The sequence below is a fragment of the Saimiri boliviensis genome, chromosome 6 (genome assembly GCF_048565385.1).
Source record: "Saimiri boliviensis isolate mSaiBol1 chromosome 6, mSaiBol1.pri, whole genome shotgun sequence".
Lineage (NCBI taxonomy): Eukaryota > Metazoa > Chordata > Mammalia > Primates > Cebidae > Saimiri > Saimiri boliviensis.
The window spans coordinates 44,382,620-44,398,677 of NC_133454.1; the positions used below are offsets into that span (position 1 = coordinate 44,382,620).

The following is a 16,058-nucleotide window of genomic DNA, read 5'->3' on the forward strand; positions in this document are numbered from 1 at the left end:
GTCACCATAGTAACAACAACAATGCGCATGCGTTTTTTAAAGAGCCGGCGTGCTCCAGGCGCCGCTCAGCGCCTCCGTATCCCCGTGATTGCTCCTCCCTGCAGGAGCGAATCTGCCAATCACAGCCCTCTTTTTCCTTACCGTCATTGGCGCGTGCCCCGGTTTCAAAAGCTCGGGGGCGGGTTTCCCGGTTCGCGCATGCGCCTTGGTGCGTTTTCCCCATGCTGGTTCCGCGATCTTGGCCTTAGGTGTCTCTCGTTTGGGGGTCGATCCGAACTGTCTCGGCTGCCGTGATGGTCAAAACTGCCGACTCTCCGGGTTCGGGAGCCCGGCCCGACCCGGTGCGGAGTTTCAATCGCTGGAAGAAAAAACACAGCCACAGGCAGAACAAAAAGAAGCAGTTGAGGAAGCAACTGAAGAAACCCGAGTGGCAGGTCGAGCGTGAGGATATCAGCCGCCTCATGCTGAACTATGAGAAGGTGAGGCCGGCGCTGGGGAGGGAGCGCAGGCCGGACAGCAGCAGGGCAGAGTGTCACTGTGGCGAGGGGTTGCAGAGTGGAGGAGGCGGACCTGTTACTGGGACCCGGCCGGGAATGGGAGGCCAAGCCGGGTGCCACAGCTCAAACCTCTCCACCGTCCTGGCCACTCTTTTGCTTGCTACACTGTTCCTGAAAAAAATGATAGAAATGCGGCGGTACCTAAGGGTAGGGAGACTAATGCTATAATAGCCACAGTCATATTCATAGTAATAATGCTGATGACAATAATGGTAATAACACCTACATTTTTAAGCACTCACCATGTGCTTACATTAATTGTTTGACTTGATCTGAGGTATGGATGTTAATAATCCCATTTTATAGATGAGAGAATTGAGGTTCTAAGAGAAATGAAACTCTTTAGTGTCCGAATCTCTCACGCTTAGTAGGTAGTGTGGATTTGGAAGCTAAATCCATGTCTTTCTAATCCCAAAGCCTTTGCTTTTAGTGATGAGACGAGACTGCATGCCCCAACATCATCTATGCACCTTCCTGTGGCCATCTCATTTTCTCCACAGGCTTCATGTTTCCATCCAAGAATTGGCCTAGGAAAGCTGGAACGCTGGTCTCTTTCTGTCACCTATCATTCCCATATTGTAGCTGGTGTTCCCAGATGAGTATACCTGAAACCATCACTTTGACCTGACTTCTCCCCCCAAACCCCAGGCTCCACAAGTCTGTCAATTCCTCTTTTCCCTTTCCCTAAATCTCGTGTTTGTTGGCCTTCACCCACATCCTTCAGCTTCTCAGCCTCCTTCTAGTGCAGTACAATCAGAGTTTTAACAGGTGGAATATTTTTGGAACTAAAGTTGCCATTGTGACAAATTACCACAAACATGGTGGCTTAAAACAACTGAGACCTTGAGGTCAGGAGTTCAAGATCAGCCTGGCCAACATGGTGAAACCCTATCTCTACTAAAAATATCAAAAAGTTAGCCGGGCGCGGTGGTGGGCGCCTGTAATCCCAGTTACTCGGAGGCTGAGGCAAGAGAATCACTCGAACCTGGGAGGTGGAGGTTGCAGTGACTCGAGATTGTGCCATTGCACTCCAGCCTGCTCAACATGAGTGAGACTCTGTCTCAAAAAACAAAAACAAAACACCCCCCCCCCCCAACAGCAGAGACTTATTCTGTCACGTTCTGGAGGCCACAGATCTGAAATCAGTTTCACTGGGCCAAAATCAAGGTGTCAGCAGAGACATGCTCTCTCCAGAGGTCCTAGGGGAGAATCTGTTTCTTGCCTTTGTAGCTTCTGGTGGCTGCTTGCATTCCTTGGCTTGTTGCTGCATAACTCAAGTCTCTGGCTTCTCCTGTGTCATTCTACCTCTTCTGTTATAAGGATGCTTGCGATTGCCTTTAGGGCCTACACAGATAATCCGGGATAATCACCCAATCTCAAGATCTTTAATCACATCTAAAAAGTCACTTTTGCTGTGTAAGGTAGCATTCCTAGCTTCCAGAGGTTAATACACGGATATAATTTGGCATCATTTTTAGCCTACCACATCTTAACTCCACCATCTCAGCAGACCATAGAGCTAGAATGGCAGTAGGAGCAGTCTTAGGTACTTCTCTCTTACCTTCTGTTATATCCAGTCCGTCACACTGGTGATCTGTTCTGCTTCTTAAAGGTTGCAAATGCTTTTTCATCCCTAGTGCATTGTCTTCAGCCTCCCATCATCTCTTACCTGGATTACTATAGCAAATATTGCATTCAACAGGGGTCAGCAAACTTTCTCTGTAAATGATAGTGAATGTTTTCAGCTTTGTGGTCAAAAGGGCGGAACTACTCAATTGCGCCCTTGTGATACAAAAGCTGCCATAGAAATACTTAAATGAATGGGTGTTGTTTTTCAGGAAAACTTTAGTAAAACAGGTGGCTGATATGGGATTTGGCCTGTAGGCCTTAAACCTTTCTAATTTATCCTCTATCCTTCGGCTAGAATGATTCTTTCCAAGATGAACATCTAATCATTTTACTCCTGATTAGAACCCTTCCTTGGCTCAGTTACTTTTAGAAAAATTGTCAAATACAGTGTGTCAACATGTTGTAGTTCACTGAAGAGTTCACTTATTTGCAGTCAGCCTGACCTGGTTTAAATCTCATTCTCTTCAGGTATTGGCTAGCCAGGTTTCTTCACCCCTTTAAGTCTCAGTTTCTTCTTTCAAAAAACAGAGGTTATTAGCCACCCAGAGCACTGCAAGGCTCAAATGAGATAATGCACAGATAATACAGATAATGCACAAGAGGTACATGACAGGCATCTATGAAGGAACAGCTTGCAGTTTTGTGAATTGTCCATGCTTCTTGTGCTTCTCCTTCTGGTACTTAATGTTTCCACTGCTTGCAGTGAGCATACCCATCTGTCCACTCTGAGGACAGGTACTCTTCCTTCCAGATTGAGTGCAAACTTCTCTTCATCACCTCCCCCGGCTGAGTTAGGGCTACTGTGCATCTGCAGCATTTTGTAGATACTTTCATTACAACATTTGTCAACTGTCTGTGATGACTGGCTTCAACTTTTTAAAAAAAACTCTCCTACTAGACTATGAACCATTCAAGGTCAGCAACCAGTGATACGCTCATCTTTGCACTCCCCAGAGTCGGGTAGCACAGTGCTTGTTCTTGATTAGGTGCTCAGTCAGTGTTTAGATGTTCTTCGCTGTGAGACTAGACCTTTCCCAGATTGCTTTGCTCTGGTTAGCAGCATTGGCATTGGCTAGTTCTTTTTTTGTTTGTTGTTTCAATAGCAACTGTGAACATTTATCAAACTTTTACGCATGCTGACTTTCTATATACTCACAACAAATAACCCTGTCAAATTGTTCCCATTGGCTGAGCGTGGTGGCTCACACCTGTAATCCCAGCCCTGTGGGAGGCTGAGGAAGGCGGATCACCTGAGGTCGGGAGTTGGAGACTGGCCTGACCAATGTGGAGAAACCCCATCTCTACTAAAAATACAAAATTAGGCGGGCGTGGTGGCACATGCCTGTAATCGCAGCTACTTGGGAGACTGAGGCAGGAGAATCATTTGAATTCGGGAGGCAGAGGTTGCCATGAACTGAGATCGCTCCATTGCACTCCAGCCTGGGCAACAAGAGTGAAACTCTGTCTTAAAAAAAAAAAAAAAAAAAAAAAGAAAGAAATTGTTCCCGTTATTCAGGTGAGGCAACTTTAAGGCACAGCAAGGTTAAATAATTTGTGTAATGTTAAACAGCTAGGAAGTGAAGAAGGAGTTCTAACCCAGGTAATCTGATACCAGTGCACCAAACCACTATGTTTTACTATGTTGCATTTATTTAAATCCCATTTGTTTCACTGTTGGAGCAACTTTTTCCTCCTGCTAAGCATTGTTCTGTTTCACTTCTTTAATTTTAGAAATATTTTCTTAAGATTTGGTTGAGACATAAACACAGTGGGAAATCAATTGTCAAGGTTAGCAATGCTGGATATAATCATTTGAATAGCAGGCTTATTATTCTCTAGGAAACCAAAGAGCAGGCCCTCACTAAGGGGCTCCTCAGGTGGTAACATTGTATGTAAAACTTACAACTGTAGCCATGGTAGACAGGTGATGTTCAGTAGCCTCACTGGTGAAATGCTGAACAATTTAACTGCAAAACCTTTTGAAACAATTTGATGGACGTTTTTCTAGGTGGGTGTAAGTATACATGGAAAAAAATATGCCCAAGTCCCTAGGGAACCTGGGCATGTAGGGGTTGGTATAGTTTGACGCGTTATATTAGGATGTATACAGTGTTATAATAGTAAATTTGTAACATGTACCTCAGTGCTCTGGAATTAGGGGATGGTGTAATTAGGGGAAGTTGAGTTATCCTATACTGAGCTCCTTCTGGTCAAATGCATTATAAAAACATGCTTCCTCTGGGTATGCTACCATTCTTCCTGGTGATTGCAGCCTCAGCCCTGGCTTGGGGAGCTGATGTGGGCTGGATTTCAACCCCTGCATCTCAGTCTTAGCAGATGTCACTGTGGAGCGTAATAACTGTCCAGTGCTTTGTGGTTGCCAACAGTGGAGCTAAGCTTTTTTTTTTTTTTTTTTTTTTTTTGAGATGGAGTCTCACTCTGTCACCCAGGCTAGAGTAAGGTGGCACACCATCACGGCTCAGTGTAGCCTTGACCTCCTGGACTCAAGCGACCGATCCACATCAGCCTCCTGAGTAGCTGGGACCACAGGTGCATGCCACCATGCCTGGATCATTTTTTTTGGTAATTTTTGTAGAGATGGGGTCTTACCGTATTTCTCAGGCCAATCTTGAAATGTGCTCAAGTGAACTGCCCACCTGTAATCCCAAAGTGCTGGGATTACAGGTGTGAGCTACTGTGCCTGGTGGAGCTAGTTTTTGAATGATGAGTTCATTAGATAGAAAAGATTGGCAAGGCTGTTCTAGGTGGAGGGAACATGAGGAAATATGGAGATGTGAAAATGCATGGAATTGTTTGAGGAAGGAAATATTCCTTGGATTGTTGCACGCATTCCTGAGTTGGCTTCACATGGGTTCGAGAAGAAGGTTCGACTGTGATGACTTTGGAGGCTGTAGCGGGTAGTATAGTGGCTTCCTAAAGCGTCCACATCCTAGGCCAGACACAGTGGCTCACGTCTGTAATCCCAGTACTTTGGGAGGCTGAGGTGGGCAGATCACTTGAGGTCAAGAGATTGAGACATCCTGGCTGACATGGTGAAAACCCATCTCTACTAAAAATACAAAAATTAGCAGGGTGTGGTGGTGCGCGCCTGTAGTCCCAGCTTCTTGGGAGGCTGAGGCAGGAGAATCGCTTGAACCCAGGAGGTGGAGGTTGCAGTGAGTCGAGATTGTACCACTGCACCCAGCCTGGCGACAGAATGAGGCTTCGTTTCAAAAAAACGAAAGTGTCCACATCCTAATACCTCGAACCTGTGACTATGTTAGATGGCAAGGGGCAATTAAAGTTGCTAATCAGCTGACCTTAAAGTAGGGTGATTATCCTGGATTATCCAGGTGGGCCCGATGTAATCACAAGTGTTCTTAGATGTGGAAGAGGGAGGCAGAAGCGTCAGTGTCAGAGTGATGTAAGAAGGCCTTGGAGTCTGTTGCTGGTTTTAAAGACAGAAGAGGGTTACACCTAGGAATGTGGGCAGCCTCTAGAAGCTGGAATAGGCAGGGAATGGACTTTCCCCTAGAGTCTTCAGAAAATAATGCCGCCCTGCTGACACCCTTGATTTTAGCCATGCGAAACCCATTGTGGACTTCTGACCTCCAGAGCTCTAAGGTAATATATTTGTGTTGGTTTAAGCCACTGTTTGTGGTAATTTATTACAGTAACGGTAGGACATTTATACAAAGGCCACAGTCAAAGACTTTATCTGGAAGCCCTGGGAAGCATGTGGCGGGAGTCTATGTGGAGAGTATACTCTAGCTGTAAACGTTGAAGGGTAAGAGACCAGGGAGGAGACTATGGAGACTATTGGTAGAGTTTAGGTTTTTAGTTTGTTGAGAAGCAGATGACAAAATGGGATTGGGTGAACTGGAGCTTTAGGGATTACGGGGGCAGGAGCGGGGATGCCTATGAAGGCTGAAGGAGAGGGAGCAGGAATGGGGAGGGAAAGGAGAGAAGGATGAAAGGAGGAGCAGGTAGGAAGAGTCTCAGACTGCAGAACAGTTCCAAGAAAGTTTCAGCCAGGCTGATGCGGAGTAATTGATCCAAAGTTGTCCATCAGATGAATCCCTGGGCCTGCTAAGCCCTGCCATTGACTAGGAGCAGCCTGGTGAAGGCATGGCTTTTTTATGGTGGGTCTTTAGGAGGCACAGGTGGCATGGCCAGTCAACTATGCGACTCACAGCAGGAGGGTGGTGTATTTCTTTTCTTTCTTTCTTTTTTTGAGACGAAGTCTTCCTCTGCTGCCCAGGGAGCAGTGCAATGGCGTGATCTTTGCTCACTGCAAACTCTGCCTCCCGGGTTCAAGTGATTCTCCTGCCTCAGCCTCTCAAGTAGCTGGGATCACAGGCACCCGCCACCATGCCCGGCTAATTTTTGTGTTTTTAGTAGAGATGGGGTTTCACCATCTTGACCAGGCTGGTCTTGAACTCCTGACCTTGTGATGAGGGTGGTGTATTTCTGAGGGGTAGTGTGTTTTGGAGTAACTGCTAGAGAAGTAGGGATTGAGGCTCACTGAGCAATGTTGAGCTGTGTTAGTTCACCAGCCGTTTTCACTATTGCTGAATGACTCTGTGCACCTGCACATTTAGACTATAATCAGCTGTATCATATAGAAACTGCATTCAAATCCCGATTTTTTTTTTTTTAATTAAAATTTGGTCTGGTGTAGTTGAGGTGGTTTGCTTTCCTTCCATGACTGCAATAGGTGGAGCATTCTAGGAAGTTTCAGTGCTTTTTTCACCAGGCATTATTCACTTGAGTAAGAAATAGGTATTACTAGACAGTTGTGAGAAGTATAAGAGGATGGTCAAAGAGGATGGTCAAATGATGTCCTCCTTTTCTCGTTCTCCCCTTTCTGACTTTTCCACCAGCAGTGGGAAGCCTTTAATAAAGACCATTCCTGAAATACCTCTTCCCTGAATTCAGAAGAACTATGAGGCAGATTTTTAGATTGAGTGAAAGTAGTGTGGAGATGGAAGTGATTTTTTTTTTTTTAACCCCCTAAGAAAGGGAAAAAGGGAAGGGGAAAGAGTTACTATCATTATTATTATTATTATTATTATTATTATTATTATTATTTTGAGATGGAGTCTTGCTGTGTTGCCCAGGCTGGGGTGCAGTGGCACTGTAACTGCTCACCAAAACCTCTGCCTCCCAGGTTCAAGCAATTCTGTCTTAGTCTCCCAAGTAGCTGGGATTATAGGTGTGTGCCACTGCGCCCGGCTAATTTTTGTATTTTTAGTAGAGACAGGGTTTCACCATGTTGGCCAGGCTGGTCTTGAACTCCTGACCTCAGGTGATCTGCCTGCATTGGCCTCCCAAAGTGTTGGGATTATAGGCGTAAGCCACTGCCCCCAGGTGAGTTATTTTGTTTGTAGGAACAATAGCTATCTCCTGCTGTGGCTGCTCTGTAATCCTTGGAATATAACTGAGAGTATTTAGAGCAGTGTCAGCAAACTCTTTCTGTAAAGGGCTGCATAGTATTAGGCTTTATGGTCCATACAGTCTCTTGAACTACTACACAGACAATAAATACATGAATTATTGTAGCTGTGCTCCAATAAAACTTTACTAAAACAGGCAGCAAATTGGATTTGGCCTGTAGGCTGTAGTTTGCTGGCCCCTGTTTTAGAACATCAGCAGAATCAAAATTTCCTTTTCTTTGTCTTCTTTAAAAGAATACAATATATAGTTTTCTGTTATAATCCTTGATGGAAGAATGTTGGAGCAGTTTCATTCTAAACTTTGCCTCCAGGAGGGTAACAGACTTTAGGAAGATGGAGGTACTGCACGGTATTTTGTTTGAGGAGCTCATTTTACCTGTGCTGTGTCTCTTGCTGGGGCGGAGGGCTTGAAGAGTGTGTTGGCAGCCTGCCTCCTTCTGTAGGCATTCCATTCCCTGTGAAAACAGCTTTTTGGCTGATAAAACCCAGAGTGCAAGGGTCGACCATACCTAATTTTAATGCCTTGTTTGGAAGATTATCTTGTAATTGAGGTTCCTTGCTGTGACAGGTTGTTATTTGAATAAACCATTTTTTCTAATGTTGGTATACTGATTCTGCTCCTTTCTGTTGATATCTGAAATGATTTGTAGGGATTAAGACAATGTTGTAATATTTGTATTTTTAGCATTTGAGGCCAGAGAGTAAACCCTGCCTGGGCTTTGTTAAGAATCCTAGGAGGAAAAAAGAAAAAAACACAAAGATTAAAAAAAAAAAGTAGAATCCTAGTAAGATGTGTAGATTGTAAAATGAAATACAGCTGTCATCCCTTCACTGCCTAGAGTGTAATTTAAATAAATGAACCATACAAATGCAGCTTTTTCTTTTTGCAAATAATGAATAATTTGGGAGCATATTTCCAGGTCTGAGCAGCGGTTCCTGCATTCTGCATCTGTAACAAAATAATTCTCCTGAGCAGCTGAAATGAAATTCAGAAAATTGGGTTTGTACTAATAAAGAACACCAGTAATGAATGTTTGAATAATGTAAAGTTAGAGAGCAAAATGTTAACTTACTGTGGCTTCAGAGCATGACAGACATTTCCCCTGATTATTTTTGAAATAATACCCTTCCTTCAGTATACCCCAAAATGAAACCAGATTGGATTTCATAGGCCACTGATTTATAGTTAAAACTTTGAATGGATTGTGCTAACCAGAAATATTTCTCCAACTAATTTCACGCTTTTTTCCAAATTGTGTATATAGAACTATTTTCATTGTGATCTTGTGAATTGTAACTTTGTCCTATTTCTTAAATTTATATCCCTTAAAAGATGATTGGAAGTAAATTTTCTTCCTAAAATTGATGTGGTTGGTGATGTGTTCAACACTTTGGAAGCCAGGGATGTTGAAGATAGTAATATGTTCGGTGTGTGTGTGTATTGGGTGACTTTTTCCCTTACCAACTGAAATAGTTACAAATGTATATTTGATTCAGGAACTGCCTCTTGAAGGCATATTTCCTTTCAGAAGGAATGATGGCTTTTAATTAGAATTGATGATTGAATTCAACCTTGCATTACTAGGGATGAGCTAGGCAGTACAATATAGAGAAAAAACAATTGTGTTGTGAAGCAAATGAATTACCCAGATTCCTTTTTCTTTTTTTTTCCAGATAAATGTAAGCGAAATTACAAGATTTTCAGATTTTCCCTTGTCGAAAAAAACACTGAAAGGTAGGTATATGGTGATCTTGGGATGTGTTATATATTTCTTGGTATTTTTGATAAATGGGAGAAGATTTAGAGAGTTTATCCTAAAAAAAACCTTATTTTGGCAAATTTTGGTATGAAAACAAGCAGTATTCAAGTTTCAACAGTTTGTTATTTTCATTCATCCAGAAAGGACTGATTAAAAGAAAAACAAGATTCCAACAGCCTCTAAATAAAATGAAATCTAATTGTGTTAGTTAAAATAAGCAAGGGAACAAACCAAGATATGACACCCTTTGTATCTGTTTGCTAGGGCTGGCATAACAAAATATCAGACTGGCTGGCTTAAACAACAGAGACTTTTCTCACAGTTCCCGAAAGGTGGAAGTCTGAGATCAAGATGCTGGCAGCATTGCTTTCCTTTTAAGGCAAAATAAGGGAAGGATCTGTTCAGGCCTCTCTCCTTGGCTTTTGGATGGCTGCCCTCTTGCCACCTTTTAATTTTTGTATAAATAAAATTTGTATATATTTACAGTGTATGACATGATGCTTTGAAATATATATATGCTGTGGAATGGCTAAATCAGGCGACTTATACATGTTGTAATAATACCTTATACTTTTTGTGGCTAAAACACTTAAAGTCTACTTAGTAATTTTTTTTCCAGTGTATTGTAATTAACTCTAGCCACCATGATATACACTAGATCTCTCTCTCTTTTTTTGAATACAGGGCCTTGCTCTGTCACCCAAAGTGCAATGCAGTTGTGTGATCTTGGCTCACTGCAGCCTTGACCTTCTGGGCTCAAGTGATCCTCACACCTCAGCCTCCTGAGCAGTTGGGACCACAGGTGCACACCACCATGCCTGCCTAATTAAAAAATTTTTTTTTGTAGGGACAGGGTTTTGCCATGTTGCCCAAACTGGTCTTGTATTTCTGAGCATAAACTATCTGCCTGCCTTTGCCTTCCAAAGTGCTGGGATTACAGGCGTGAGCCACCACGCCTAGCCTACAATAGGTCTATTGAACTTCTTCCTCCTAACTGAAATTTTGTATCCTTTGATTAACATCTTCCCACTCTCCTTACTTCCCCCAGCTCTGGTAACTACCATTCTACCTTCTGCTCCTATGAATTTGGCTTTTTAAGATTCTACATGTAAGTGAGATCATATGGTATCTTTATTGCTTTGCCTGGTTTATTTAACATGATGTCATCAGAGTTTATCCATGTTGTTGCAAATAACAGGATTTCCTTTTTAAAGGCTGAGTTATATTCCACTGTGTGTGTATATCTATATACCACATTTCTGTATGTACTCATTCATGGATACTTTGGTTAATTTCGTATGTTGGCTTCTGTGAATAATGCTGCAATGAACATGGGAGCACAAATACTTTTCAAAGAACTGGTTTTTTTTTTTTTGAGACGGAGTTTCGCTTTTGTTACCCAGGCTGGAGTGCAATGGCGCGATCTCGGCTCACCGCAACCTCTGCCTCCTGGGTTCAGGCAATTGTCCTGCCTCAGCCTCCTGAGTAGCTGGGATTACAGGCATGTGCCACCATGCCCAGCTAATTTTTTGTATTTTTAGTAGAGACAGGGTTTCACCATGTTTACCAGGATGGTATCGATCTCTTGACCTCGTGATCCACCCGCCTCGGCCTCCCAAAGTGCTGGGATTACAGGCTTGAGCCACCGCGCCTGGCCCCAGTACTGGTTTTATTAACATATCCTTTGGATCATACGCAATAGTGGAATAGCTGGATCATAGAGTAACTTGCCTCCTCTTCACATAGTTTTCCCTCTGTGCATGTGGACTCTTGATATCTCTTTGTTCAGATTTCTTCTAATAAAGACACCAGTTGTATTGGATGACAGCCAAACCCTATGGGGCTCTAACTTAGAGCCCCAAACCCTATGGGGCTCCAGTCACCTCTTTAAAGGCCTTCTCTCCAAATACAGTCCTGTTCTGAGGCATGAGGCATTAGGGCTTCAACATAGGACTTTTGGGGAACACAACTCACTTAGCCTATAACACTATCCTACGGGGATTTTCTAAAGTATAATTTTTCCCTCCATGTTGCCAGGTTTGCAAGAAGCTCAGTACCGTTTGGTAACTGAGATACAGAAGCAGACCATTGGATTGGCTTTACAAGGTAAAGATGTACTTGGAGCGGCTAAAACTGGATCTGGCAAGACTTTGGCTTTCCTTGTTCCAGTAAGTACATTATCACATTATCATTGGGTCAGACCCTCTATTAAACGATTTTATAATATTCTGTGCCCAGATGCAAATTATATGAAGAGAAGTTTTCATGTTAGATTTCGTGATCGATTGGCTAGAATGCAAGCTTCATCAAACAGGAGCCACATGTGTCTTGTTCACCATATTCCCCAGGTCCTATCACAGTGTCTTGTATGTGTCAGGTACTCAGTAACTTAATGAATGAACTATTGTGCCTTGACAAGTCATTACATTCTTGATGGAAGTGGGGTGCTCCAGCATGGCAGGTTAGAATGGTTCTGCTCTGCAGTAGGACTGGTGGGAGACACTGTTTCTGCTCTCACCCTTGCGAGCCTGCCAGTGGCATTTATACTTGCCACCTTGATTAGGCTAAAGCTGAAATATGCTCAGTTTAAGGAGCTTTAGGCCTGGGTTGAGAATTTTCTGGGACATTGCTATTGGTCTTTTATGGCAGTAAAACAGTAGAGCTTCTTAGGCATTCACTTCCATCTCTGTTATGTTGGTCTCCTAATTTTTCATTCTTATAAAGTGAAAAATCTTATTTTAATGATGATTCTAAATATTGCAGAACCACTTTTCTCTTAAATCCTAGTGTGCTTCTCCCCCTTAAAAAAAAAATGTCTCTCTATAGCTACAGAATTCAGTCACTATATAACTACAACAGCTACATGGGTGAAAGTTTATATATTTTTTGAGATGAAATCATGCTGTGTTGCCTGCCTGGGCTAGAGTGCAGTGGTACAGTCTTGGTTCACTGCAACCTCTGCCTCCCAGGTTCAAGTCATTCTTCTGCCTCAGTCTCAGAGTAGCTGGGATTACAGATGCGGGCTACCACACCCAGCTAATTTTTGTATTTTTAGTAGATACGGGGTTTCATCATGGCCAGGCTGGTCTTGAACTCATGACCTGAAGTGATGCACTCGCCTCAGCCTCTCAAAGTGTTGGGATTACAGGCGTGAGCCACTGTGCCCAGTCAAAAGTTTATTTTAGTGTGGTTATTTAGAAAATAATAAATAGGATTCTTAAATGTGTTGTTATGGTCTGTGGGTTGCTGCACATACCTTTCACTGATAGCCAGTTTCCTGATGGCATGGCTCTGGCAGCAGCTGAACTACCATGGGATTTCTTTTCCCTTCCCTCTGAGTTGGGGGTGGATGGTTCTGATGGAAGATAAACAAAATCTCTTGCTTTGGACTAGATAAAATGTGAGTGGTATGCCTACTGCTTGGAAGGTCCATTTGATTTGGAGGGGCAAAGTTGAGAGATACAGGTAAAAAAGCTGACTTCTGATGACTTACTGAACATGAATTTGCTGTCTTTTTGAGGTACTGGAAGCCTTATATCGTCTGCAGTGGACCTCAACAGATGGGCTGGGGGTTCTCATAATATCACCTACGAGAGAACTGGCCTATCAGACTTTTGAGGTTCTCCGAAAAGTAGGAAAGAATCATGACTTTTCAGCTGGTCTCATCATTGGTGGAAAGGTTTGTCCTTTTGTCTGTGTCCTTCCCTTCTTTCTGTAACCTATACTGGGGTACCGTGGCAGTTGACAGGGAGGCGGCAGAGACGTTATCTAAACAGACTGACTTCCTAGACCAGGGCCTTGTGGAAAAGTAGCACCTTGGTGTGGTCACTGTCATCTATGATCTGGTTGCCAATTTTGCAGGCCCAGAAAGTCCATTTTTTTTTTGTCAGTAAATCTGAATGGATTAGTTTCTCTAAGACATATCTACTTTAATCCTGTAAAGCTATTTGTTGATATCCATTGATAAAGATATTTCTGTATATGAACTAGTACCTTTTAATAAGGTGTCTATTTAAGAGGTTGAATAATTCAGAGCATTGGTACATCAGCAGCATAAGAAAGGAAGGTAGAGTGTTTGGAGGAATGTTTATAGTAGGGTCAAGATAAGACTTGCTGCTGACTTTTGTCTATCTTATAGCACATCTGGAATGCCTGAATCTACTAGAATCTCTAGACCACGAGGATAAATACTTGAATTTCTATGCAAACATGCACAAAAGAAGAAAAAATAGCATCACAAACCCTCATGTACCTGTTGTCCAACTTTAATAATTAACAGTATTCTGTTTTTTTTCTCCTAGCCTCCAGGTCTGTGAGACATGGTTCTTGTATCAAGGAGAGAACTTCTAAATGTAGAGAACTCGGCTCTTTTTTTCAGTTCACAAAGTACAGTCCTTGAGTGGTGTCAGAGTCTGTTCAGTGTCCCTAGGTCCCAAATTAAAAAACGAGAGTAATTCCAGTTTATATCAGTTCTAATCCAAACAGGAAATCGTGACTTGGAGTATTCATTTGATTATTTTTTTTCTTGGCTTCAAAGTCTATGAATAAGAATTTAGAAGAACTCTGAGCTCCTTATGTCTTCCCTTAAAGAGTTTTATTTAGCCCAGAAATGTGGATATGCTGCAGAAATACAAGGGAAAAGTTGTGTTTGTTTCCCAGAGTATCTAAGCTGCTGTGATGAAATGCCACATGCAGATGGCTTTTACAGTTTTGGTACACAGGCTGCTGAGAGTGATGTGTCCGTGTAATCAAAATAACTGTTTTCAGGATCTGAAACATGAAGCTGAGAGAATCAACAACATAAATATACTAGTGTGCACACCAGGTCGGCTTCTTCAACACATGGATGAAACGGTATCTTTTCATGCTACTGATCTCCAAATGTTAGGTGAGTCAAATAAGTTTCTAATAATAAAAAAGCTCAGACTTAGGAGAGAAGCCTTGTAAATTTTACTGATGGAAATTTTTCGTTGGATAAATGTTATGATTCAAAACAAACTTAAAAATTACTGAAACTTTTTGGCATTTGGGTCTAAACCCAGAAAGTAAAAGTAGACTTAAAAAAAATCAGAAGAGGCCGGGCGTGGTGGCTCAAGCCTGTAATCCCAGCACTTTGGGAGGCCGAGGCGGGTGGATCGCGAGGTCAGGAGATCGAGACCATCCTGGTCAACATGGTGAAACCCCGTCTCTACTAAAAAAAAAAAAATACAAAAAATTAGCTGGGCATGGTGGCGCGTGCCTGTAATTCCAGCTACTCAGGAGGCTGAGGCAGGAGAATTGCCTGAACCCAGGAGGCGGAGGTTGCGGTGAGCCTAGATCGCGCCATTGCACTCCAGCCTGGGTAACGAGCAAAACTCCGTCTCAAAAAAAAAAAAAAAAAAGAAGATATGTATGTTTACATATGAAATTCGGCACATTAGTATTAGACCATGACAAGATTATTTTTTTGTTGATTGAGATGCAGTTGCACTCTGGTTGCCCAGGCTGGAGTGCAGTGGCATGATCTTGGCTCACTGCAACCTCCACCTCCTGAGTTGAAGTGATAATCCTGCCTTAGCCTCCCAAGTAGCTGGGATTACAGGCATGAGCCACGACGTCCAACTAATTTTTATATTATTAGTAAAGGTGAGGTTTCTCCATGTTGGTCAGACTGGTCTCGGACTCCTAACCTCAGGTGATCCGCCCACCCTGGCATCCCAGAGTGCTGGGATTATAGGCCTGAGCCATAGCGCCTGGCCCCTGTGCCACAATTTTTAACACCTGCTTCTAATAACGTGAAAAGTCAAATTGGTAATTTTTTTTTTTTTTTTTTTTTTTTTTTTGAGAGAGTCTCACTCTGTCACCAGGCACTAGGCTAGAGTGCAGTGGCACAATCTTGGCTCACTGCAACCTCCGCCTCCTGGGCTCAAGCAGTTCTCTTGCTTCAGTCTTCCAAGTAGCTGGGACTACAGGCGCACGCCTCCATGCCCAGCTATTTTTTTGTATTTTTAGTAGAGACAGGGTTTCACCATATTGGCCAGGATGGTCTCGATCTCTTGACCTTGTGATCCGCCCACCTCGGCCTCCCAAAGTGCTGGGATTACAGGCTTGAGCCACCGCGCCCGGCCTGGTATTTTTTTTTTTAATGAACTTTTTCTTTTTGCTCGGTAATACTACCTAATGTGTATTTTTAGATCAACTTTGAGTGTTTTTGATTTATAGGAAAGTTGTAGTGGAGAGTTCCTGCGTATCCTTTACCTGGTTTCTCCTAATGTTAATGTCTTACATGACATGGTACCTTTATCAAAACTATGGTTAACATTTGCTAGATCATATAAATTCCAGACTTTATTCAGGTTTTGCCGGTTTTTCCGCTAATGGTCTTTTTCTGTTTTAGGGTCCAATCTAGGATACCACATTGCATTTAGCCTAATGTATGTTTTAGATATTATAGTTCAACTTGCATTTTCCTTTTTTAGTTCTTGATGAAGCAGATAGAATCTTGGATATGGGCTTTGCTGATACCATGAATGCTATTATTGAAAATCTCCCCAAGAAACGTCAGACTTTACTTTTCTCAGCAACACAAACTAAATCTGTAAAGGACCTTGCACGTTTGAGTTTGAAAAACCCTGAGTATGTCTGGGTTCACGAAAAAGCAAAATATAGGTAGGTAC

At 42.6% G+C, this 16,058-nt stretch overlaps 1 protein-coding gene across 1 annotated transcript in view; it reads left to right on the forward strand.

The window, feature by feature from the left end:
* The first annotated feature begins 212 nt into the window (after positions 1-212).
* Positions 213-16,058, forward strand: part of DDX10 (DEAD-box helicase 10) — a 791,862-nt gene continuing 776,016 nt past the window's right edge. The window contains exons 1-6 of the mRNA XM_074400547.1: positions 213-479; positions 9,317-9,377; positions 11,440-11,570; positions 12,923-13,081; positions 14,170-14,290; positions 15,861-16,050. Of these exons, the coding sequence (XP_074256648.1) occupies positions 294-479; positions 9,317-9,377; positions 11,440-11,570; positions 12,923-13,081; positions 14,170-14,290; positions 15,861-16,050 (848 nt within the window). The 5' untranslated portion in view covers positions 213-293. The remainder of the gene's footprint in view (positions 480-9,316; positions 9,378-11,439; positions 11,571-12,922; positions 13,082-14,169; positions 14,291-15,860; positions 16,051-16,058) is intronic.